A 22,567-nucleotide genomic window follows, 5' to 3' on the forward strand; every position below is an offset into this window, starting at 1 on the left:
GATGATTCAGACCCAAACTATCTTATTTGGTTGAACCAGCTCGCAAACGCATCAAGACGCGCTTCTAGAACACCAGGTCGTCGTACTTCTCTTTCTTTCGCTCCAATGGAGGCGCCGCCCTTCTCGTCTTCGTCTCAGCTCCAGCACTGTGCTCATCCCTTATCTCGCATACATGGAGCATGGAATCGGAGAAAACCTAACCTCCAATCGAAGAAGCATTTCTCGATCCGCGCTTCTTCGGCTGGAGATTCGAGTAAGCATTTCATTTCTCTTTGACTTCGTGCATTGCTCACCAAAGTCATTGAGTTCTAATGGTGTATTCTATCATTCTTTGTTAGCGGTTACGTTGCTGGATTACGGCGCGGGAAATGTCCGGAGCTTGCGGAATGCTATTCGGTACCTTGGGTTTGATGTCAAGGATGTGAGCTCTTGTCCGATTGGTTTCATTTCTTTGGATTTGTCTGCTTGTTTTCAGAGCATTTAGATTGATATGTTTGCTGTTTTAGCTTCGTACTCAATCTACTAGAACTTTGCACTTGGAGCTTATAGAGATGTGTATTTGCTGGTTTATTTTGCTCTTCTTAGTTGCTATACAACTTGTCCACTTTGCTCCTTTTCATCCTATTTAAATAGTCATTAGTAAAATAAAAAAATTCGCTCAAATTAATGAGTTTATACATTCACGCTTCATAATTTCCGTATTTGTTGGTGATATCATGCTTTTATAGGTCAATTTTAAGGATATTCTGGAAATTCGTAATTTCTTCAGGTACAAAACCCAAAAGATATTCTCAATGCTAATCGTCTGCTCTTTCCTGGGGTTGGAGCCTTTGCAGCGGCAATGGAAGTGCTAAATCAGAATGGGCAAGTTCTCTGTAAAGATTTCTAGAGATTGTATGCTTCACCATTCTGTTTATCTTTTATCCTGTAAATTATTTATTGCTCATTGAAATTCTTCCCTTTAGAGCACTTGCAATATCATGTACAAAAGCTCAATCAAAGGTTTTCCCTCAACCAATGTCTCTCCAATTGGCATTCATATTGTTGTTGGTATATTGTTCTGCCAACTTCTATTATGATTTTTTTTTTTTATAGTTTTCTTTGAATTGTGCCATGATAATAATCTTTTCCTCTTAGGAAGTATGTAAAATTTTGTGGGCATGGATCCCATTTCCTATAAGCATCTGGAAGCCTATATTGCTGATTGATGATCCTTTCTTCTATTTTTCCTTTTTGTTGTATTTTCATTTATTCTTGGATTGATATCTTACCTCATTAAAGTCATAAATGATTGGTTTTGCTTATCTTTCATTGTAGTCTTGCTGAAGCATTATGTACCTATATTGAGAATGACCGTCCCTTTCTGGGCATTTGTCTTGGTCTTCAGTTACTTTTTGAGTCCAGTGATGAAAATGGACCAGGTACCATTCAAACTGTTTTTTTGTTGCAGATCTTTTTTCTCCCCTATCACTTAGCAAATGTAAATGTTTTGAACTATTTGATTGCTCTTCACTAATGTAAACGCTAATAACTCTTATAGTTATATGTGTGTATATATATACATTTATACAAAATAGATTATTTTGAAGTTTGTGTTACGAAGACTAACCATCCTATTTTGAAGGTTTTGCCTTATTGAGGTGTCCTGCTCTGTTTATGTTTGCTTCATTGCATGATTCTTTGTTATACATATGCATTTCTGTGTATTTAAATTTTATGATGTTTATATTTTCTCAACTGGCAATGTAATTACCATTTCATATTTTTAACTATTAATTTTTCTAGGAAGTTGTCCTGATAATTTGATTTATTCCCTGCAGTAAAAGGACTTGGTTTAATTCCTGGTGCTGTTGGAAGGTTCGATTCAGCTAATGGCCTGCAAGTGCCTCATATTGGCTGGAATGCTGTTCAAATTTCTAAAGACCCAGGAATTCTGGAAGGCACTGAGGGTCATCATGTCTATTTTGTTCATTCATACCGTGCTATACCTGTACGCTTTTGTTTTTTTTCTTTGTTTTTTGTTGTGCATAATGTAATTTAGTTTGAAGTCATTAACCAATTCGTTGCTGCAGTCGGAAGCAAATAAAAACTGGGTGTCATCTACTTGCAACTATGGTGATCATTTTATTTCTTCAATTGCAATGGGTAATGTCCATGCGGTTCAGTTTCACCCGGAAAAAAGTGGAGGTAAAGCACCTGTTTTTAATGAAGTAATTAGGAAACTATGAGCTCTGGACGTTTGCTCTATGCCCGGGCTATGTGCAATCAGAATGAAGATGATTTCATAACATAAAAATCACAGTGATAAGATTTGGGTAGTAGATCAATCTGTTTTGAGATTGGTGCTTTAGCTGGATTGTGTTAACTGCAAAGGATTGCCACTCATTTGTTAATCACCAAATTACAATATAGTTTTTAACTGTCTTATTTTCTTCTTGTTTATATTATCTATTATTAGTGAGGTCATTTTTCATATGTGTGGTTCTTATGAGTTTCAATGCCACAAGATGAAAGAGGGAAGAGATAAATATCTTATTATTGATGATTTCTTTCACCAGAGGTTGGGCTTTCCGTATTGAAGAATTTTCTTGATCCCTCACACTCTTCAAAGACAAAGGTTTGTCCATTATATCAAATGATTGAGTGCAATGTATTTTACAATCAAATGATTGCATGCAATGTATTTTACAAGATGAGAGCTAATCACCAAATGTTTGTAAAGCACAGAAATGGGTCAACAAGAAATCATCAAAACTTGCCAAGAGGGTAAGAACTTTTAAAATATTTTTTATCTGTGATTGTTTTCATTTATTGTTTGAGTTATACTTATTACTTACTATTTGTTGCTGCTCTCTTTACTTTATGTAACTTACTTTTCTAGGTAATAGCATGCCTTGATGTGAGGACCAATGATAAAGGAGATCTTGTAGTGACTAAAGGTGATCAATATGATGTGAGAGAACACACAGAGGAAAACGAGGTACTGGATATCTTGATATTTCTTTACTTTCTCTTTATTGTTATGCAATCTATGTCATAATAATGATGCTTTGTCTGTAACAAGCTGATTTGTCATTGAAGCTTTTGGAAGAAGGCTGTTTTTGCATTATTATCTGTTGTAGGGGGATAGTAGATTTTTTTTGTTGTTGTGGATGAGACATTCCCCCAGTGTTGTTTGGCGCATGCATGCCAGTCTTTTCTTCAATCCTGTAGTTTGTGGACTTTTTCCCATGTTCATGTGGACAGGTAAGAAACCTTGGCAAACCTGTGGATCTTGCAAGGCAGTATTATAAGGATGGTGCTGATGAGGTATATCTCGTGATGCATTTAATTTATTTGTTTATATAAACCATGCCCCTTGATATGCCATTTCAAGCAATCAAAACTATGCAGGTTAGTTTCTTGAATATAACTGGCTTCCGTGACTTCCCCTTGGGAGATTTGCCAATGTTGCAGGTGTGACATTCATTCTTGTATGCAATTTGAGCAAAATCCATTACCCTGGGACAATTTAAGTTATCAATTCTATTCTTTGATACCTTAGAAAATGCACAGGTACTGCGCCTCACTTCAGAAAATGTTTTTGTACCATTGACAGTTGGTGGTGGTATAAGGGATTTCACTGATGCAAATGGGAGGTTAGTTAGGCATAAGCCTCCGCTTCATATTATAAATGATTTATACAAAGAAATAAGAATGCTTGATAGTTCATATTCATCTGTATGTTGTAGGTTGTGAGTTGTCAACCACCTTATGAAATTTATCTTCATTTGATCAATAACGTATAGTAGCCTGCCTTATTATGATATTAAAATGCATTGATGTTTGTGCCCTTGCCTGGTTGATAAATGGCCCTGCATATATTACATTTCCCAATTATCAATCAAAAGACTTCAGTCTGTGAGAGAGCCACCTAAAATTACATACTGCTGACAATAGTTGGTCATCTGTTTTCCTTTTCCTTTAAATGCTTGCTATTCAGTTAAACATGCATATTAACATTACATGTTACATCACATCCTGTAAGAATATTGTAATGGAAATTGCCATTTGCTATGCTGTATTCATTCTTTTATCTGTTTTCATATGATATGTCTTCTTTCAATGGCTAACCTTGTACAAGTCATACTATCTCAGGTACTATCCAAGCCTAGAAGTTGCTGCAGAATATTTCAGATCTGGTGCAGATAAGGTCTCAATAGGAAGTGATGCAGTTTTTGCCGCTGAAGCATATTTAAGAACTGGGGTATGGCTGTGTTTTTAACTGATTTGAAGATTATGTTTGTTCTTGGTGCTTTATCTAATACTATATTATCATTATTGTCTGGTTTTTAGGTTAAAACCGGAAAGAGCAGTTTAGAGCAGATTTCAAGAGTTTATGGAAATCAGGTGTGTACGGAAAGATGATTGGATAGATATTCTCAAATTAAATTATATATAGTGTGCTGTTTTTTAGGTTATATGGACTCTGTGACTAAATCTTTGTTTTTTATTTATTTTTTATTTTTTATATGTTAAGAATAAATAGTCAGCTGCAAAAAGTGCAAACAGTGTATTTAGTGTGATCTCTTTATGTAGCCTTTTTGTGAAATATGTTACTCAACCATCACGATTAATATGATTAGCTGATGAAATTGTACCAAAAGCAGCCTCCATTATATGTCTCAAAATATTCCAATTAATTTGGTTTTTCTATATGACTCCAATGTTTACTTGTCAGATGGATATTTGTGGTCGATGATGGTTCTTCTGAAGACCACATGTTACCTTTGTGGTTGCCCTAAATGAAAAGAAGAATTATGCTGGTTTTCTTATATGTTGGATATTGGTATTTATTATCTGTAACCACATATTTTCAGGCTGTGGTTGTGAGTATTGATCCTCGCAGAGTGTACCTTAAGGGTCCTGATGATGTAAAATTCAAGACTGTAAAAGTCTCTGCCCCAGGTAGTGTTTTCTTTCTAGTAAGGAGCCTTTTTTATGTGATCTGTATCGCTTAATCTTGTGTGTATATTCTTTAGTCAGTTCTCTCATTGTAGTCTTTCCTGGCTTTAGGTCCCAATGGAGAAGAATATGCATGGTACCAATGCACGGTGAGCTTTTAACCTTTGTCTTCTTTCTACATAACATCTACCTAGTTGGTAATGGGGGTCTCAGACCCGTTTATACAGATTATCTTTATTGGCCAGCAGGTTGGTTTTGCATTGTTGAGTTTCATCCTTTTTAAATTGCAAATGCAAAATGAAGATGAATTTGCATGACAATGCAACTTCAATGATTTTTTTTTTTTAATCTGGTAAATGCATATTAAGATATTGTTCTTCACCATGAAGATTTACTTCCTTTGCATATGATGCGCATTTCCCCCAAACTTCATTTTGCAAAGTTTTCATTATTTTCATACAAGTTAATCCTGCTTTTTTAAAAAATAATGCATTCATCTACACGCTTTTTGGGCTTTATTTGAGCTCCTTCGTTTTTTCTTTAAATAGGTCAGTGGTGGACGTGAGGGTCGAGAGATTGGAGCATATGAGCTTGCAAAATCTGTTGAGGAGCTTGGGGCTGGAGAAATACTGCTTAATTGCATTGATTGTGATGGTACAGTGATTTGATCATACCATAGAGCTGCATAAAATCTTGCCTTATGTATTTTGAAAAAGTATATCTTGTAAGATGAATTCATTTCTTGTATATATATATATAGGGCAGGGCAAAGGATTTGATATAGACCTAATCAAGCTTGTATCTGAAGCGGTTACTATCCCTGTAATTGCAAGCAGTGGTGCCGGCATTGTTGAGCATTTCTCTGATGTTTTTCAGAAAACTAGTGCTTCAGCTGCCCTTGCTGCTGGCATTTTCCACCGCAAAGAGGTACTTCTTTTCTTTACTATCATTTATATAAAATTCTATCTATAATTAGTTACCAAAAGGGCAAATTTGCATTTCTTTGATTTCTTTTGTTTTGCAAATATCAAATCCAGACAAACACTTTCAGATAAAATCACCCAACATTGGTCTTAACATCCTTCATTCGCACATGCACATAAACCCTTGCAACCATAACTACTAATTACTATTCTTGAAGGTGCCACTTGATTATTTCATTTTTGGTTTTCTTGGACTCATAGCAATAACATAACCTTCAACTTTATCTCTTATGCCTCGTACTTTTGTCACAGCTCTGTAAGACAAGTATGAGTGAACTAGTTCTTCAAAACTCTTGCCTGCTATTAGAACTTGAAGTAAATCCCTATAATTAAATGAATAAACTCACTTTTGCTTTTAGTGTAATGAATAAGAAGTAAGTATGTATGAACGAATATCAATGTCGTCTGTGAACTGAAAGCTTTCTCATGCAGGTACCCATAAAGTGTGTGAAAGAGCATTTGTTAGAAGAAGGGATTGAGGTCAGATTGTAACAGGAATAACTCTAATTATAGCTTGTACTAAATATAGCTTGTACTGGGAGTTACTAGCATTACCTTACCTCCAGGAACCATATGCTTAATTAGGGATTTATGCATCCTTTCTGTAAGAAGAAATCCAGCGTATTTGGTTATTTTCTTCTTAATGTATTCTCATGGCTATCAAAGTGCTGGATATTCGAACCATAATTGACTGCTACTCTGAATTATAACTAGAGTTTATGTATGAGATCATCATGGAGAAAGTCCATAAGGAATAATTTATTTTAATATGTATTCTTCTTTCATATTTAGTTGTTAACTAGTGTTCTGCATGGAATAATATTTAATCCAAAAACTGGAATACATTATTTGTCTTCATTTTATTCTGTGCTTCATGTAGACAGAAATCTGGTTTAGATTTTTACTCGAAGAAATTATATATTTTTGCATTTAGCTCTGAGATGTATGTAACGTGAATTTCATTATATTGATGAGTCTAATAAACAAACGGACTTAAGGTTTCAGCTTCGTTGAGTGACTCGCTAGATGAAGGTAAATTGGGCTGAATAACATATAAGTCTACGTAATTTTACTTAGAGATCTATATTATAGTTATTTTATTTTTGTAATAATCTATTTATAATTTATGAAGAATTTTTATAAATTTACTTTATTATTATTATTATTGAGGGTTTGTGGTTTGTCCATTTACTTATAGGCTAAAAATTAAAAATAAAAAATTAATCATATAATTTATTTTGTATATGGCATTTATAAAAACAACAAGTAAATGATACGACTATAAAATAAATTTTAAGAAAGATGATTGATAGTTATAAATTAGATAAAATGACATTATCATGGTAAATATAATAAATAAGGGCTAAATTGAAAAGGAAAAATAAACTTAAATTTTCATTTCGCCAAAACACCCAAGTGTAAATGTTAATTAAACAAAGGACTTAAAAAAAATTGATTTTAAATAAATTTCATTTACGAAATAAATATTAGGATTTATGCAAGCCTCCCTCTCAAATCGTAAAACCCTTCTCTCCCTTTCGCTCTCGCTATTCGGGCTACGCCGGCTTCTTAGAAATTGTGCTTTTCTCGCCGTTCACCGGACTCTAGGTATGCTTTTCTCGCTTCCTTCTCGTCTCTATTCATCTCTCATTCTTGTAGTCGGTGGAGATTTGTTTGTGGTTGCGCCAATGGTGGTATTCTTCCGGTGATGATGCCGAGAAAGGATGAAGGTGGTGGTGATGACGGCGGCGGTGAGGAAGCATAGCAGTAAGGGGGGATTTGTATGTTTGATTTACATGGGGAGATATGATTCTCCATTGGAGACTCCATTACACCTTAGAACGCATTTTTCCCGTCAGTATTCTTTTTGTTTAGCTAGAAAATTCACTTCTTAGTAACTGCCCTGAAGATGCCTTAATTATTGATGGATTATGTGGTTCTAGTTTCTAGGGGTTTAATTTAGAATTGGTCTTTCAGAAAGGTTGTAGCTTTCATCTGTTTGGTTATGTATTGATTGTAATTGTTGGTGCTGCTTGGGTTTATTAGTCGTTTAGTGATTTTTGGGGGGTTTTTAAAATTGTTAAGCGTGTTGGGAATTCTTCAGATGTCTCCAAGTTGCTCAATTGATCTTATGCTCGAATGTCGTGGATTATTTTGATCTAATTGGAGGTTTATATTGGATTTTGTTGTTTGCTGAATTAGAAAAGCATGAACTTGTGGTTATTGATTCAGTTCCTTTTCTCTCTTATTAGCTGAATAATAAGCATTATGTTGCAACCTCCACAATCCTGCTTTGTTTCATCCTCTTTCTGTTCTAGTTCAGAGTATTTTCTGGAGCAGGGTGTTAGTTGCTTTTTGTTTGAAACTTTTCTGTTGTTCTTTTCAGGCGTTTACAACCGGGTATTGCACCATCGTTGTGGACAGACCCACTTTTACTGAGAAATGTTCAAGAGTATCTTGAACAATTCATGGAAGAAAGTATCCCTGGCTGGTGAATGGAGAAGTGGGGCTTTTCTCTATGTTTGTAGAAGCAACTTTCACAAAGGACAGGTAGTGCATTATTAAAGTTTTCATCAATCTGTTTCTTCATTAAAAGATATGTGCTCTGATGTTTCCCAGTTGATGATGATACAAATGCATGCTTGCATTCATCACTGGACATTGTACTTGCAAAGAACAAATAATGAAGCTATTGTCTTTATTGATATTATTGTCAAATTAGAAGTTTGTTGTGTCAATATTTTGTATTAGGTTTTAAGATAAAAATTCTGTTTGAAGTTCTTCTTGGTTCTAGTATTAAGAGATCTATTTATCATGTTGTATTTCATTTGAAGGAGATATGCATGGGCAGCTTTGCAATTTCCGCTTTACTCTCTATTTGTTCTGTTCTTTTGCTCGCCTGGATGTAGCTTTAAGCTTGTCATGAAATCCTACTTCACTGTGGCTTTGTTGGTGGAAAGCATAGTAGACAATGATTTTGTTAACTTATGATTGGTGTTGTGCGTCAATTTTTATATACAAATATTATTATTGCTGCCCAAGATCATCCAAAGTGACCATTTTAGAATTTCTACGTGATATGTTTTCTTTTTTAAGATTATACTGGTTATGAATTGTGAAATCTGTTTCATGTTTTGTATTCTTTGCATTCTCGGCAGTTAAAACAAATAACGATCCAGACTAGCAAATTTTTATCTTAAACTGCAGAATCTCTAGAGCTACAGTCTTCATATGTGCATTTAATTCTTATTTCCTGATAACATCTAACACAACAAAAATCTTGGATATGACTTGAAAATCCTGTTCCTTTGATCAGGAAACCAAATAACTGCGGTTTCTGAGTGCAATGTTATTTTGTCTCTTAGGTTGTATGTGCCCCAAGGAGTTTCTTTGGAGTTGAAGATTTCCTAGACGATGACAACAGCCGTCCATACACATACAAGAAGGAGAAAAAATCTAAAAACCCACACAAGCATGTCTCATTCAAGCAGAGAACAATAGCATACATGGAACCATTCACCCTTGATGTCTTCATCTCCAAGAGGTTTGTTTCAGCATCCCTCACCCACAGAGTCACCAGCAAACAAGTAGCAGTTGCTGGCACCAACTCCAAAGACATCAAAGCTGTTATCCAGTCCAGGTCAGACATCCCTGCATGCTTAGCAGTTGGCCGGATCTTAGCTGACAGAGCCAGAGAAGCTGATGTCTACACTGCCAGTTACACACCAAGGGAACGTGACAAGTTTGAAGGAAAAATCAGAGCTGTTGTTCAGTCTATCATTGACAACGGCATTGACATCAAAGTTTATCTTGATTGAACTTTTTTATTTAGAGTTTAAAACAACAAAAACATAAAGAGATCCGTTTATTTCTAACGGAGATGATTAAGGAACACCCTGGCGATTGATGGCATCCACAACATTAGTCTGAGCCTGGGTAAGGCCACTGCCGGAGAGTGTAGGAGCATCAGTGCCGCCGCCGTGGTGTGGCCGGTCTACAGGGGTTTTGTGGCCTTGGACACCATATGCTTGGGACTTGTACTCTTCTATGTTGTCATGCTGAACATAAGGGCTGGTTTCTGTTGGGAGTTTCACATCTTCAGCTTCTTTTGTGCTTTTCTCTGCTTGTTTTCCTTGTTGAGCTCCTTCCATTGTTGCCTCTGAAATGAATGAATTACCAGCAGCTGTGTCTTCTTTTTATTATGTGTGTTTCTCTAGTACTGATCAGTAATCACGGTCTTCTCTTCTTATTTGTCTGGCTGCATGCGCACAAGACTCCACGTAGCGCGCATGCATGGGTTTCCATCGCCGCGTGGCGGGATGGGAAGGCTCCTTGGACTAGATTGATAGTGTTTTCTCAATCTTAATTTCATTTTAAATAATAATTTACATATATATATATATATATAAAAGAATCTGAATAAAAATATTAACTCCATGTAATCGATTGCATAATATATTAGAAAACATAGAAATGCCAATTCTGCTGTATGGCGCCCCGTGTGTGCACATTTTATACAAATTGGATAAAAACTAAAACCTACTATTTTTAAATGTTGTAAAAATTTTTAACTTATTTTAATAACGCCAATCAAATCAACCCGTCTCAACTAGCCAAAGAGACAACTAATATCTAAAAATTTAAATAAAAATGGAAAATATCAGGACCGTCGATTCCTTCCGAATAGATAAAACGACTGTTTGATCTTAATCTAACGGCTGATATGAAACACATTTCCATCTAGCCCTTTGAAAAGCACTCTATATATTGGGAGCTTCGTTCCGGCATGTAGGGTTTTAGCCGCCGCTTGCGACCATGGTGAAGGGCAGGCAAGGCGAGCGAGTTCGGTGAGATCATCTCTAGCTCTTCGCCATTGCTACAGATCTCAAGCTCGATCCATCCTTCTCCTTCTCAATCCTTTTGACAATCTCGATTTGATTTGCAGGCTTTACGTCCGTGGAACAGTGCTCGGCTACAAGAGGTATAGGATCTCACATCGCATCTCATCTCACCTCATCTCCTTCAAATTTTTGTTCACCATCGATGCTATGTTTGTTGAATTGCCAGATCGAAGTCGAATCAGAAGGAGAATACGTCGTTGATCCAGATCGAGGGCGTCAACACCAAGGAAGAAGTGGGATGGTACTGCGGCAAGCGGCTGGCTTACATCTACAAAGCGAAGGTCAAGAAGGAGGGATCTCACTATCGGTGCATCTGGGGAAAGGTCACTCGTCCTCATGGAAACAGTGGCGTTGTCCGGGCTAAGTTCAAGTCCAACTTGCCGCCAAAGTCCATGGTGAGTAGTGACAAGTAGTTAATATGCACCTTTTCTGTTTATTTTTCCCTTTGCCAGTTAATGACCCTTGTGTGTTTTCTGTTGGTGAATGCAGGGATCCAAGGTTAGGGTTTTCATGTACCCAAGCAACATCTGAGGTGAGTTTGTTTTGCTGATTAGATGTAATTTAACAATGTTTTGAAGCTTGTGTTATTAGAAGTGTTTGATTGTTAGGAGCAAAGCTAAGTTTTTGTGCACTAGAAATCATCATCTGTTGCATTAATGCTCGATTGATTAAGTTGACAAATTTTGGAAGGTCTTAAAATGGTAGATACCATTGTGCGGCATTTGATAACTCATCATTTTACATTAAGTTTGCTTTAGATGGTAGTGACATTTCTGTATCTAATTGTTTGATGTTTCATTGTTTACTTCTGTTCTGCTGTTTTAATAGTTTTATTCATCAACTCGATGTGAATGTATACAAGGACATACGTGGATTGTATCTCAATGGAATTCTGCATCAATTGGATGCAGATGGCAGGGATACTTATGGGCCTCCAGTGAGCCTTACTTTGGCCTGACCATTGAGAGGCTCACCCACTCCCTGGGTACATGTCATGGCCAGGTTTATAGGCTGTACATGACCCAAACTTGGTCGGTCCCAGTATATCAGTGAATTTTTAGATTGACAAGTTAATCTCTTGTTGAATGCAATGTTTTGCATAATTTGCGGCATTTTGAACTTTCAGTAGACTTGGTTTTTTTTTTCCAGTGGCGTTGGTTGTTTGATTTGAACTTTTGTATGTTTACTTAGTTAATTCCTGTTCTTTCTGGTTTTGGTGATGAATTGAGTGAGGGATGAAAGAAATAACCACTACTGAGACTTGTCTCAATGAGGTTGCTTGTAAATGACTTTTTTTTTTAATATTATAAAAAAAAAATTAAATATCAAAATGCGCATCCTATGCATTAATTACCAAAGTACACAGGGTTCGCATATGCACTTCCACTATTTCAAAAAAATGGGGGTGCATGTACACATTCTGTGCATTTTGGTAATTAATGAGCAGGATACGCATTCTGGTTTCTTAAAAAAATTCTGTAATATTTTTTTTTTAAAAGCCAATTAATGCTTATTGTTTTCATTGTTACCAAATGGTTGCTTGTAGTTGTATTACAATAAAACAGAAAAATTACTCTGTTTTCATTGTCTATATACATGATAGTTACATTATTGATTATTGGATTAGTTATAGTCTTCTTGGTGTGCGTGCTGGTGAATTGAGCATATGATGACCTAAATGATCAATACTGAGATTTATCTCAATGAAGTTTTGGATAAATCGAGCTTTTTAAAACTGATGCTCATTCTTCAGGATGATCATGCATGCATTCTAAGTTATGAACTTCTTGCCGTAGCTGATTTTACTTATTTTCCAATATTTTCACTGGTTCATGATTTATGGTCACTTTGTGTGAGTATAACTGTATGGTAATTAGTTTGCAGGATGTGCATTTTGGTGTTTATAAAATTTTTTATGATATTTTTTTAATAAAAAGCTAACTGATGCTCATTGTTCATTGCCGCCAAATAGCTGCTTGTAGTTGTATTATAATAAAACAGAATAATTACTATGTTTTCATTGTCTATGTACATGATAGTTATATTATTGATTATTGGATTAGTTATAGTCTTCTTGGGTGATCATGCATGCATTCTAAGTTATGGACTTCTTGCTGTAGCTGATTTTACTTATTTTCAATATTTTCACTGGTTCATGATTCATGATTCATGATCACGTGTGTGAATATATCTTTATGGTATATGTTTATTTTTCTTATATAATTACATCCACTAGGAATTCCCAACTTAATGTCTTAAGGGTAGTTGTTCTTGGTGGAATTAAAAGTCTTTATAAATTTATGACCTTTTGTTATATGATTTGCTCACTTGTTAAAGTTCAATATTTTCTTATTTGTGATTGTTGTCACTCTTACTTGTTTTAAGTTTGGAGCTATTAGATTTTTTTTTTTTATATATTGCCCTTAACATTACAGTACCATACTCAAAACATATATTACTTCATATCCTATATTATACTATGGAGCATTCCTGTGTTCAAATGGCAATGTGCAGGGCCTTGTTCATTTGGTCATCTTATTGTTTCTTACATGTAACCAATTTTGGGCACTCCTCGATTCCTTAGGTTTCCCTTCAGTTACATCTCCTTAGCTCCATTGGTAGGCATTATTGTAAATTTGTCTTGCTTAACGCAACTGATGGCATTACCATAATATCATGTCTATCTGTGCTTCTAAACTTTGCTTTCAAAGCTTGACCCTTTCTTGTTTACTCTTTTTGCAGTTCAACTAGAGGGTCTCCTGGTGAGCAAGAGTTGTTGCTGGAGTTTGGCACACAAAACCTGCTGGTTTTGCTGAACTGGTGTTTTTTTTTTTTTTATCAATTGTTTAACAATCATAATCTCTCTTTTCAGTGAAAGCTGGGACTTATGCTCAGATTTACTACATTTGAAGTCTTTTCTGATTTATTGTCTACATATATATATATTGCCCTTCATTTTATTGTCGTTTGTATTTGAACTCCTTAAAAAAAAAACTACATTTGATTTCTAATTCAAAGATGAAACTCAACATCCAAACACAACCCCTAACAATATCCCATCTCTTTCTTGATTCAGTGGAATCTTTGTGTGCTTTATTAAGATTACAGATTCCTATAGTAGTGGAGTTCTCATTGTTTATTTGGATAGTATAGTTAGATATATATGTTTATATGTGGGGGTGTGGGTGTGTGTAAATAATGCAAAAGACCATCTTCCTTTCAAAACTAATGATGATTTACGAACAAGGAGTGCAGGACACATCACTTCCACATACTACTTAGTACTTCCATTCTATATGTTTAATAAGATCATATGTCTACCATTTCATTAACAACAAAAATTAATAATATCTGCTGCTTCTAGTCATAAGCTAAATCAGAACCAACTCCAGAAAAAGTTCTCCATCCAAATGATGTTCTCTGCCCATGAAGAACAATTCAGACCTTTGATGCCAAGATTCTCAAACACCACTTGCCCTTCTCACAATGAAAAAATAAGCACATATTCCCAAATTCCCTTCTAGTTAGTAGTTGATGTGATAAAATATAAATCTTATCCATTATATTTATAACTAAAAAAATTTAAATAAAAATGTTTTTACAAATAAATTAGTGTCACATGATTCACTTTATTTGATCAAAAAATTAAAAAATTAAAAATAACCAAAATATAGTTGCAATAAATCACAGTTGTTGATGACGAGGATTAATTCATTGCCTGCCTAAACAGCCTCCATCTTCGTCACCTTTTTCTTTCAACACGACTCTCTCTCTCTCTCTCTCTCTCTCTCTCTCTCTCTCGTTCTATATAACGAGGCTCGAATCCCTAGGTTTTCATATGCTTCATCCCCGAAGTCGTCCTTCCAATCTCGACAATGGGCGGCGACCATGGATCGAAGGCCGAGATCTCCTTTGGCGGACGCTTGGCCAGCAGCGCCATCGCCGCTTGTTTCGCTGAGGTACTGCACTTGCTTCCCTTCGTACTGTCCGTGATCTATATCATTGCTCACGAGAGTCTACCATTTGGGCGAGAATTTAGTATTGGATTGTTTTTTTCCCTTCTTTTGTGGATCATGCTCTGTGCTCGATCTCGGCTGGTTTGCGATTTAGGGTTCATGTTTGGTGATTTAGAGCGAGTGGAATCTTATTATTTGCACTTTATTTCAACGAATACGTTTCTCTTTTTTGGTTTTGATTCGCAAAACCCTAGCTTTGCTAATTTTGTGTGATGTTTTTTCAGTTGTGTACCATCCCTTTGGACACTGCGAAAGTGAGGCTTCAGCTTCAGAAGAAGGGAGCATCAGGGGATGGGTTTGCTATACCGAAATACCGAGGAATGTTGGGTACTGTTGCTACGATTGCGAGAGAAGAAGGCATGGCTGCGCTTTGGAAGGGCATTGTTCCTGGTTTGCATCGTCAATGCATTTTCGGTGGGCTTCGAATTGGGTTGTATGAGCCAGTATGTTTCAACTTTCAAGTTTAGTTAATGCTTTGATTTCCATTTTCATTCAGTGTGTAAGTGATACTTGAGTTCTCTTGCTTGATCATCAGGTGAGAAACTTCTATGTTGGTGATAATTTTGTTGGAGATGTTCCTTTGTCTAAGAAAATACTTGCCGGGCTGACTACTGGTAGGCATATATATTCATATATTTGTTTGTTGGAATAAAAAATCCTTATTGTTGTAATTGACTTTTGATATGCTAAATGAAATTTTATTGTGGAATCAGGTGCTCTTGGGATTATAGTGGCTAATCCCACCGATCTGGTAAAAGTAAGGCTTCAAGCAGAAGGAAAGCTTCCACCTGGTGTGCCAAAACGTTATTCAGGAGCACTGAGTGCTTACTCCACAATAGTCAGACAGGTTATATTGGTGGTTTTGTTGTCACTATTCAATGTTAAATTACAATGGTTTACACTGAAAGTAATTGAAACTTTGAAATGTAGGAGGGATTAGCAGCACTGTGGACTGGTGTTGGTCCAAATATTGCACGAAATGCTATCATCAATGCTGCGGAATTAGCTAGCTATGATCAAATAAAAGAGGTACAATTATCATAGTCAGTTTTCCTAATGAAAATATGCTACTCAGCCACCATATTTTCTCTTCTTTACATCTCCATTTCTTTCATTTGTTTGCCGCATCAATGATTGATCTCATCTTTTGTGCAGACAATTCTTAAACTTCCAGGATTTTCAGATAATGTATTTACACATCTTTTAGCTGGTCTTGGGGCTGGTTTTTTTGCAGTATGTATTGGATCCCCGGTTGATGTGGTAAGCTTTCAAATCCTTTACGTCACTACCTTACTCTTGTCTTGTTAAAATTCTTTAGCCATTTCCTTGAATGCATTCATACATTAAAATTAAAAGCTGGTTTGGTGATAAGTTTCTGATCTAAGGCTAAGCTAATTCGTTGTTTGATATCTGATCTTGCTCCTAATTTGTCTCAGGTCAAGTCCAGAATGATGGGAGATTCCGCCTACAAAAATACACTCGATTGTTTTGTGAAGACCTTCAAAAATGATGTATGATAACCTTCACTATCTTCCTTTATGTGCTTCAGTTTGTGAATCAATGTTACAACTTCTAAACCTGTTTATGGTGCAATTTGTTGTTGATGTATTGTGGTTTAGCCTTTCTAGCTGTTTTTCACTTATGTGCAACATGAATTTCTCAAAAATGACTTGGTTTAAGGTATTCATGTTATGAGACAATTTTTTGGAAATGAATTTGATGGAAAATGATATCAGCTATGGGTTATGCATTTGATGTGCATGCTTGGAGTCTACAAACTCTGATTGTTTTTTTTTAAGTGATAGTTTAGAAGGCTAAGTCCCTGCTTCCCCAAAGTTGGTGTAATCTGTGGGTTGCTGGTTAAACATCAATTATTAGTGGAAACTTTAGTTGATAAGAATCCCTTGTTTGATTGTCTTTTTGCTGAGCATCTCTTATATGTAATAGCTTAGTTGATTCAACCAACTTTCTCCACTGTTGGAATCTTAAATTGTTACCAAGATATATATATATATATAGATATATATGAAAGCATAAGCATATTGTTTCGTTTGATATGATGTTCTCTGAAGACAAAAATCTCAACCTTTTTCTGCTTGCTTGTTGATGTTCTCAATTAGTTTTTTTGTTGTTATTTAAAGGGCGGTTTCATGTGGCATTCAATTAATTAAGGGATATTCTCTTTTATTTGCAGGGACCTTTAGCTTTCTACAAAGGTTTTATTCCAAATTTCGGCCGCTTGGGATCATGGAATGTGATCATGTTCTTAACTTTGGAACAGGTAATTCTTGTTTCTTGTAATATTGATCCTTTTTCTTTTGAATTTCTTGGTTGCCCTAAGGGCAACATTATTTTGCTGTGACCCAAGGTTTCTTAATGCATTCGAGTCATTTTGTTTTCCAAAGAACTAAGCAGTCATTGCTCATCATTGTTAATGATTGATCTTTAAGCGATTTTCCCCCGAAAACATTCTGACCACTAATTTGGTGTTGTCTCAACAGGTGAAAAAAATTTTTGTGAGAGAAACTCCAAATTGACAGTTCAAAGTGCAGCACCAAAGGCCATAATTTTTATTTAAGTTTTTCAGCTGATTTTTCCTAAATGCTGAATATTGGTGAGATACCATTAATATTCTTCCCCGGTGAGATTAATTGGGGCATTTAAGATGCATCAATTTATTCAGAAAATAGTTTATCTAAGCGTCAAATGTTTGGTGGAACTCAACTACCATTTCTCTATCAGCAATAAAATTTATTTTAAGCGTTAATGGTGTGAATTGCTTGCGATACTTTTTCTTCTCTAATTATGAAAGGATATTGATTCAAAAGAAAATACATGAGACTCAGAAGTCTGAAGCCGGACAAATGCTCTTTATTCCAAGAAAAAGTCATCCACATCCAAAAGCCCAGAAAAGAAGGCAAAAGTGCCAACATTGTGATAAACATTATAAGCAACAACAGTACACAGAGTACACAACAAAAGTCTAACCAACCCCAACAAACAAACTAATCAATCAACAAGCACCTGTCCTTTAGGAACAAGATAAACCCTAGCCCGCACCAAAGACCCATTTCCAAGCTTAAACCCAGGCCCAACTGAGAACCCAACAACAAGCCCAGAGGGAACTCGTCCGCTGGCAAACCGCACAACGCTCTCCATGTAGGCTGGATGGAACTCGGCCCCTTTGCTGGCCTCAAAGTGCGCCGGAGCCGGCTCCAGCGCGAATGCCAGCAAGTGCAACATCCACACAGCCTTGGCCAATCTCAAGAACTCTCCGTAAAACCCCGTTCTTGGGTGCCCTCCTCCCATCACTGCCCTCCTTTGCTCTAAACCCCCGAACAACGACTCCTCCATCTTCGCGTGCACGATCGCCAGATACTTCTTCGCCGCAAACCTGTGTTGTTTTTGTTGTTGCGGAAGTGTTAAGCATGAGAGTTGTGTTACTGTGTCAATCTCAAATTAGTAATATATATATATATATATATATATATGATCAATCATGTCAAATTAGTAATATATATATATGTTCAATCTTCTGATTGAGATACAACAGTTTATTAATTATAAATGAACAAAAATTACTGTACTGTATAATTAAAAATTGATATAAACAGTATTAAACTCTATTTTTACTAACATCGACCGTACAAAAATTTTTTTTAAAAAAAAACCCAATTATCAACTGCGTACGCCTGCGGAGGCAAATGTCCGCAAAATACTTTTTCTCTCATATATATATATATATATATATATATTTGACACGTATTTTCCAAGAGTCAAGATGGTAGATCTCTCCAATGGATATACAAGTATTCTAATTTAAAATAACTTATTTAAGCAATGGGCTAATGCCCTACCCAAACTCTTTGATAAAATGTATACATTTTTACTAAAAACGTATATATATATATATGACAAAAAAAATTCAAGATAAATTATATTTTACTTTATAAATAAAAATTTTAATATTTTAAAAATTAAAATAAACAATGATCTAGTAGTAACATGTGTTTTTTTCAATATTTTTAAAAATGTATTTAAAAAAATTATATAAATTTGTGCATTTAAACCATCATGAACTAACACAAAAAGAAGGTGTGCCATGTGTATATGATCATCACAATACTAAATTAAATAAATGCACCCAATTCAATTGATCCACATAAATATACAAGAATTATTTATTATAAAAACTAAAACAAAACAAAAAAGAGATTTTTTTTTTTTAATATTCAACCTAAATAAATAAGCAGCAACACTCTCTCCAGATTATTAAATGTTAAAACGGGCCAATAAATAACTTTAAAATATATTTAAATTATGTATCTATTTATTTAAAGTTAAAAAAAAATAATTATAAGATTTATGAGTATTAGTACTAGTAGTACCTTCCGAAGTGACACGTCGGCAAAATCCCCAAAAGCTCCGCTGGATCCATCCCGCGTATATCCTTGAACTGCGCGTAGCTATCTCGCCGGAACTCCGCCGGATTCAGCAACGACGCCAGCGTCCCATCGATGTAGAACGTCTCGTTCTCGAACCCATGAAACATCCTCTTGCTCACATACGACTCCAGCGCGTGCTTCGCGTGCTGCGGCTCCACGCCATTGATCCCCTTCTCCCCTTCGCCGTCCCCGTCCATGATCGACCTCACCGCCGCCGCGATGTCCCACCGCGCTGATCTCATCAGTGAGAGCAGATGCGCGGTGAATGACTTCGACGCCTCCTTCACCTGCTCCATTATCGTCTCGAATAGCTCCGATGTTGGCGGTGCCGGCGCTGCAATTAGACAATTAGAACACTAGAATTAGGGTTTGTTAGGGTTTGTTAGGGTTAGGGTTTTGGAGATTTTACTGGTAAGGGCGGTGGAGCAGCTAACCCTCTTGCTCCCATGGAATCGGCTCTTCTTTCTCGGCGTTGGGCTCTTGAGCTTCTCCTTCAAGTTCTCCACCTCCGTCTCCTTCAACTTCAGCTCCCTTCTCAACTCCTCCAGTGCGGCCTCGTACGGCGCCACCATCTCCCGAATCGGCGCCGCCGCGGCGACTGAGACTCCAATGCCACCTCTCCGGAACCGATCTCTAAGCCTCGCCAACCTCTTCAGCTCTGAAACCACCGCCCCATCAGCGAACCTCATCTTCTCCGGATCCCACGGACAGTGCGCTTCTTGTAGACTGATGTACGCCCTTTTCATCACTGACACCGCTTCAAAGACCTCCACCATTAGGGTTTCCATGTCCCTTATCCTCCCAGGTTTCTCCATAATCCTCTCCTCTTCTTCTTCTTCCTCATTCCCATCCAACTCTTCTTCTTCTTCTTCTTCTTCTTCAATGGTTTCCTCCTCGTCTTCGATTACATCTCGTCGTGCATGTGCTCGAGCGATGGGGTGGGTGAGGCAAGTGGAGGTAACGCGGTGGATGAGATCGGAGATGCTCGCCATTTCCTTCGTCTTCGTCTTCGTCTTCTTCGTTTTCGTCTCTCCGATCTCTTCTTCTTCGTTCCTGAAGAGATATACCCACACACTCACTTGAGTTCACACGTGTCCTCTCACTTTGATTCCAGTCAAACTTAATTTCTTAAACCCTTCCCACGTGCCAAAAACTCACCTGTCTTTTTCTCTTCCTTTGTGTATATATCTATATATTTATATACTTATTTTAATTCATGTTAAATAAATACTCTAACTGGTCAGGTGCTGTGGGAGTAGTTATTAGTGGGAAATTTTATTTTATTTTATTTTTTTAAAAAAAATAAAAATTGGACATTAAGCTAGATATTTTATTTAAGTTAAGCTTATGTTCTGGTTCTGGTTTGGCATGTCATTAAGGAAAGCTTTAATATCAACTCCTTTTCTATGTCTTTATGATCCACAAAATATATATATATATATATATATATATAAATATAAATGATATTTTAGAATACAAACATTAAAGGCAAGATGATTAAATTAAAGCTAGTTAGATGAGTACTCTAAAGCCAAAAAAAATTACTCACTAATTTAAGTAAGTCATTTAGATACACAGCATGAAGAATTTATACAAATAAAATGCTAATTTTAAAACACACAATTCCATCCTAAGCTATAAATTTTAAGCTCCTCTAAATTATATTTCTGAGTTAAAGATATAAATTTCAAGTATTAAATATCACAATCAAACACCTTTTTGGAATTAAGATCATATAACTAATTAAATCCATAAATCAAACATCACTGATCTACTACACACACAGTGTCAAAGCAGTGAGGCTGACCTGAATCTGAGAGGAGTAAACAGTTGAACATTATGCTGCTCCAGTGTCATGTCACACCCCCTGTTCCTCATCTTGACCACTTCAATCCTATTCATCCTCTCACTCTTCTTATTCCTAACAGTAAATTAACTCACCAATCAATCAAACCCCAAAAATAAAAATCAAATTAAATTAAACAATAACCTTATTCACCATCATCAAACTCAAACTCAAACTCACCTGGGCAACAGCTTACCAAAACCAATGCACAAGTATGGCAACATCTTGATCCTGTAAAACAAGTAAAACTAACAAACAAGGAAGCAAATAGACCACCTTCTCTACAATGACTTACTGCTCTTCAACATACAAGTTCTTCTTATAAACTTATAAAAAAAAAACATCCCTTTTGGAATGCCACCTATGCTTGTCAGGAAGGATAACAACTAGTCTTTCATCAGTGCACATAATAAACCAAACAGACACTGACTACTAATTCTCAGCACTTACACAATTCAGTTTAGACACGCATTCTTGATAATCTTTATTGTTTTGGATTCATTTGTTTGACATTATAATTCTTGGTCTGATTCCTGTTCAAGAGAATTCTCATATCAGTTAGTGCTTTGCCAGTTGGAGCTCTCTCATTGTTTAGCTTTTGATGCACAATGGTCACTGTTCCATATTACTTGTTCATCAGACTCTTGTTAAGTTTGCCGACCTATGGTCTTAAAATATCTTTCTTTTTTGGGGTCCATTACTACCAAATTATTAATTTCTCAATGACAGTGTACGTGCAATATCTATCTATCTAGACTTCTTGATCATATATTAATAATTTGAGAGTATGTAAACTAGTTTGAGAGTATATAAGAATGAAGCACTAATAATCCTTATGTTCTACATTAATAAGAGAAATGCAATTTTGATTGTTTAACTATAGTATTATATTCTTTTTGGTCTATGAGCAAATTAGGAGAAAGTTTACTTTAATCCTCAAATTAATTAAAAAAAAAAAGACAAGTTTTTAAGAGCAAAATCAATATATGATTATATACATTGCTTATCAAAATAGAATCGTCTACTTGATTGAAATGCATGTCTTGTGTATATGTAAAAAAGTCTTCATCCAATAGTTTCTCATTGGCCAAAGGAAAAATATTATTAATAAAATTAAACATTTTGAGAAATAATTTGAAAGTTTGGATATTCTTTGTGTGTGCGTTTTGAAAGAAAAGCCTTACCAAAGTAATTAAGGGAGGCTGAATACTTCCAAGCGATGGCATCATTTGATTAAACTAGTTTAAGAGGAAGTTTACTTTAATTCTCAAATAAAAAAATAAAAAAACGTTTTTAAGACCAAAATCAATATACATGCATTGCTAATTATATATTATCAAAATAGGAATTATCCGTTTCATTTGAATGTATATATATATATATGTACAAAAGCGTTCATCCAATGATTTCTCATAGGCCGATGAAAAATATT

General features: G+C 35.7%; 6 protein-coding genes and 1 non-coding gene across 7 annotated transcripts; 5 read left to right on the forward strand and 2 right to left on the reverse strand.

Annotated features, from left to right (window-relative positions):
• Nucleotides 1-40: 40 nt before the first annotated feature.
• On the forward strand, nucleotides 41-6,695 carry LOC120269240 (imidazole glycerol phosphate synthase hisHF, chloroplastic). Its single transcript, XM_039276583.1, has 19 exons — nucleotides 41-253; nucleotides 339-421; nucleotides 770-864; nucleotides 1,318-1,421; nucleotides 1,821-1,990; nucleotides 2,073-2,187; nucleotides 2,559-2,617; nucleotides 2,728-2,766; nucleotides 2,882-2,980; nucleotides 3,247-3,309; nucleotides 3,394-3,456; nucleotides 3,556-3,638; nucleotides 4,138-4,246; nucleotides 4,336-4,389; nucleotides 4,860-4,947; nucleotides 5,056-5,093; nucleotides 5,493-5,598; nucleotides 5,705-5,871; nucleotides 6,360-6,695. The coding sequence occupies exons 1-19, from the start codon at nucleotides 106-108 to the stop codon at nucleotides 6,417-6,419; spliced, it is 1,743 nt and encodes a 580-aa protein (XP_039132517.1). The 5' UTR covers nucleotides 41-105; the 3' UTR covers nucleotides 6,420-6,695.
• Nucleotides 6,696-7,357: 662 nt separating this feature from the next.
• On the forward strand, nucleotides 7,358-9,777 carry LOC120268361 (50S ribosomal protein L18). The gene is made up of 3 exons (XM_039275792.1): nucleotides 7,358-7,535; nucleotides 8,314-8,477; nucleotides 9,293-9,777. The coding sequence occupies exons 2-3, from the start codon at nucleotides 8,370-8,372 to the stop codon at nucleotides 9,743-9,745; spliced, it is 561 nt and encodes a 186-aa protein (XP_039131726.1). The 5' UTR covers nucleotides 7,358-7,535; nucleotides 8,314-8,369; the 3' UTR covers nucleotides 9,746-9,777.
• Nucleotides 9,776-10,128, reverse strand: LOC120268362. The gene has a single exon (XM_039275793.1). The coding sequence runs from the start codon at nucleotides 10,076-10,078 to the stop codon at nucleotides 9,812-9,814; it is 267 nt and encodes an 88-aa protein (XP_039131727.1). The 5' UTR covers nucleotides 10,079-10,128; the 3' UTR covers nucleotides 9,776-9,811.
• Nucleotides 10,129-10,679: 551 nt separating this feature from the next.
• Nucleotides 10,680-13,788, forward strand: LOC120269448 (60S ribosomal protein L35a-3). Its single transcript, XM_039276777.1, has 5 exons — nucleotides 10,680-10,774; nucleotides 10,873-10,908; nucleotides 10,995-11,223; nucleotides 11,318-11,360; nucleotides 13,571-13,788. The coding sequence occupies exons 1-4, from the start codon at nucleotides 10,743-10,745 to the stop codon at nucleotides 11,357-11,359; spliced, it is 339 nt and encodes a 112-aa protein (XP_039132711.1). The 5' UTR covers nucleotides 10,680-10,742; the 3' UTR covers nucleotide 11,360; nucleotides 13,571-13,788.
• On the forward strand, nucleotides 12,489-12,573 carry LOC120269617. The gene has a single exon (XR_005539263.1). It is a non-coding gene; the product is annotated as a small nucleolar RNA SNORD36 (small nucleolar RNA).
• An 808-nt stretch (nucleotides 13,789-14,596) lies between the features above and the next one.
• On the forward strand, nucleotides 14,597-17,628 carry LOC120268252 (mitochondrial uncoupling protein 1-like). Its single transcript, XM_039275693.1, has 9 exons — nucleotides 14,597-14,787; nucleotides 15,069-15,287; nucleotides 15,380-15,458; nucleotides 15,558-15,691; nucleotides 15,775-15,873; nucleotides 16,000-16,104; nucleotides 16,281-16,355; nucleotides 17,039-17,125; nucleotides 17,346-17,628. Exons 1-9 carry the CDS (start codon nucleotides 14,704-14,706, stop codon nucleotides 17,379-17,381), a joined length of 918 nt encoding a protein of 305 aa, XP_039131627.1. The 5' UTR covers nucleotides 14,597-14,703; the 3' UTR covers nucleotides 17,382-17,628.
• A 67-nt stretch (nucleotides 17,629-17,695) lies between these two features.
• LOC120269427 (protein GRAVITROPIC IN THE LIGHT 1) lies at nucleotides 17,696-21,447 on the reverse strand. Its single transcript, XM_039276760.1, has 5 exons — nucleotides 21,316-21,447; nucleotides 21,097-21,210; nucleotides 19,699-20,342; nucleotides 19,233-19,623; nucleotides 17,696-18,238 (listed from the first exon to the last, which is right to left on the reverse strand). Exons 1-5 carry the CDS (start codon nucleotides 21,357-21,359, stop codon nucleotides 17,854-17,856), a joined length of 1,578 nt encoding a protein of 525 aa, XP_039132694.1. The 5' UTR covers nucleotides 21,360-21,447; the 3' UTR covers nucleotides 17,696-17,853.
• Between the last annotated feature and the right edge of the window lie 1,120 nt (nucleotides 21,448-22,567).

Source organism: Dioscorea cayenensis, chromosome 9 (assembly GCF_009730915.1).
Source record: "Dioscorea cayenensis subsp. rotundata cultivar TDr96_F1 chromosome 9, TDr96_F1_v2_PseudoChromosome.rev07_lg8_w22 25.fasta, whole genome shotgun sequence".
NCBI lineage: Eukaryota > Viridiplantae > Streptophyta > Magnoliopsida > Dioscoreales > Dioscoreaceae > Dioscorea > Dioscorea cayenensis.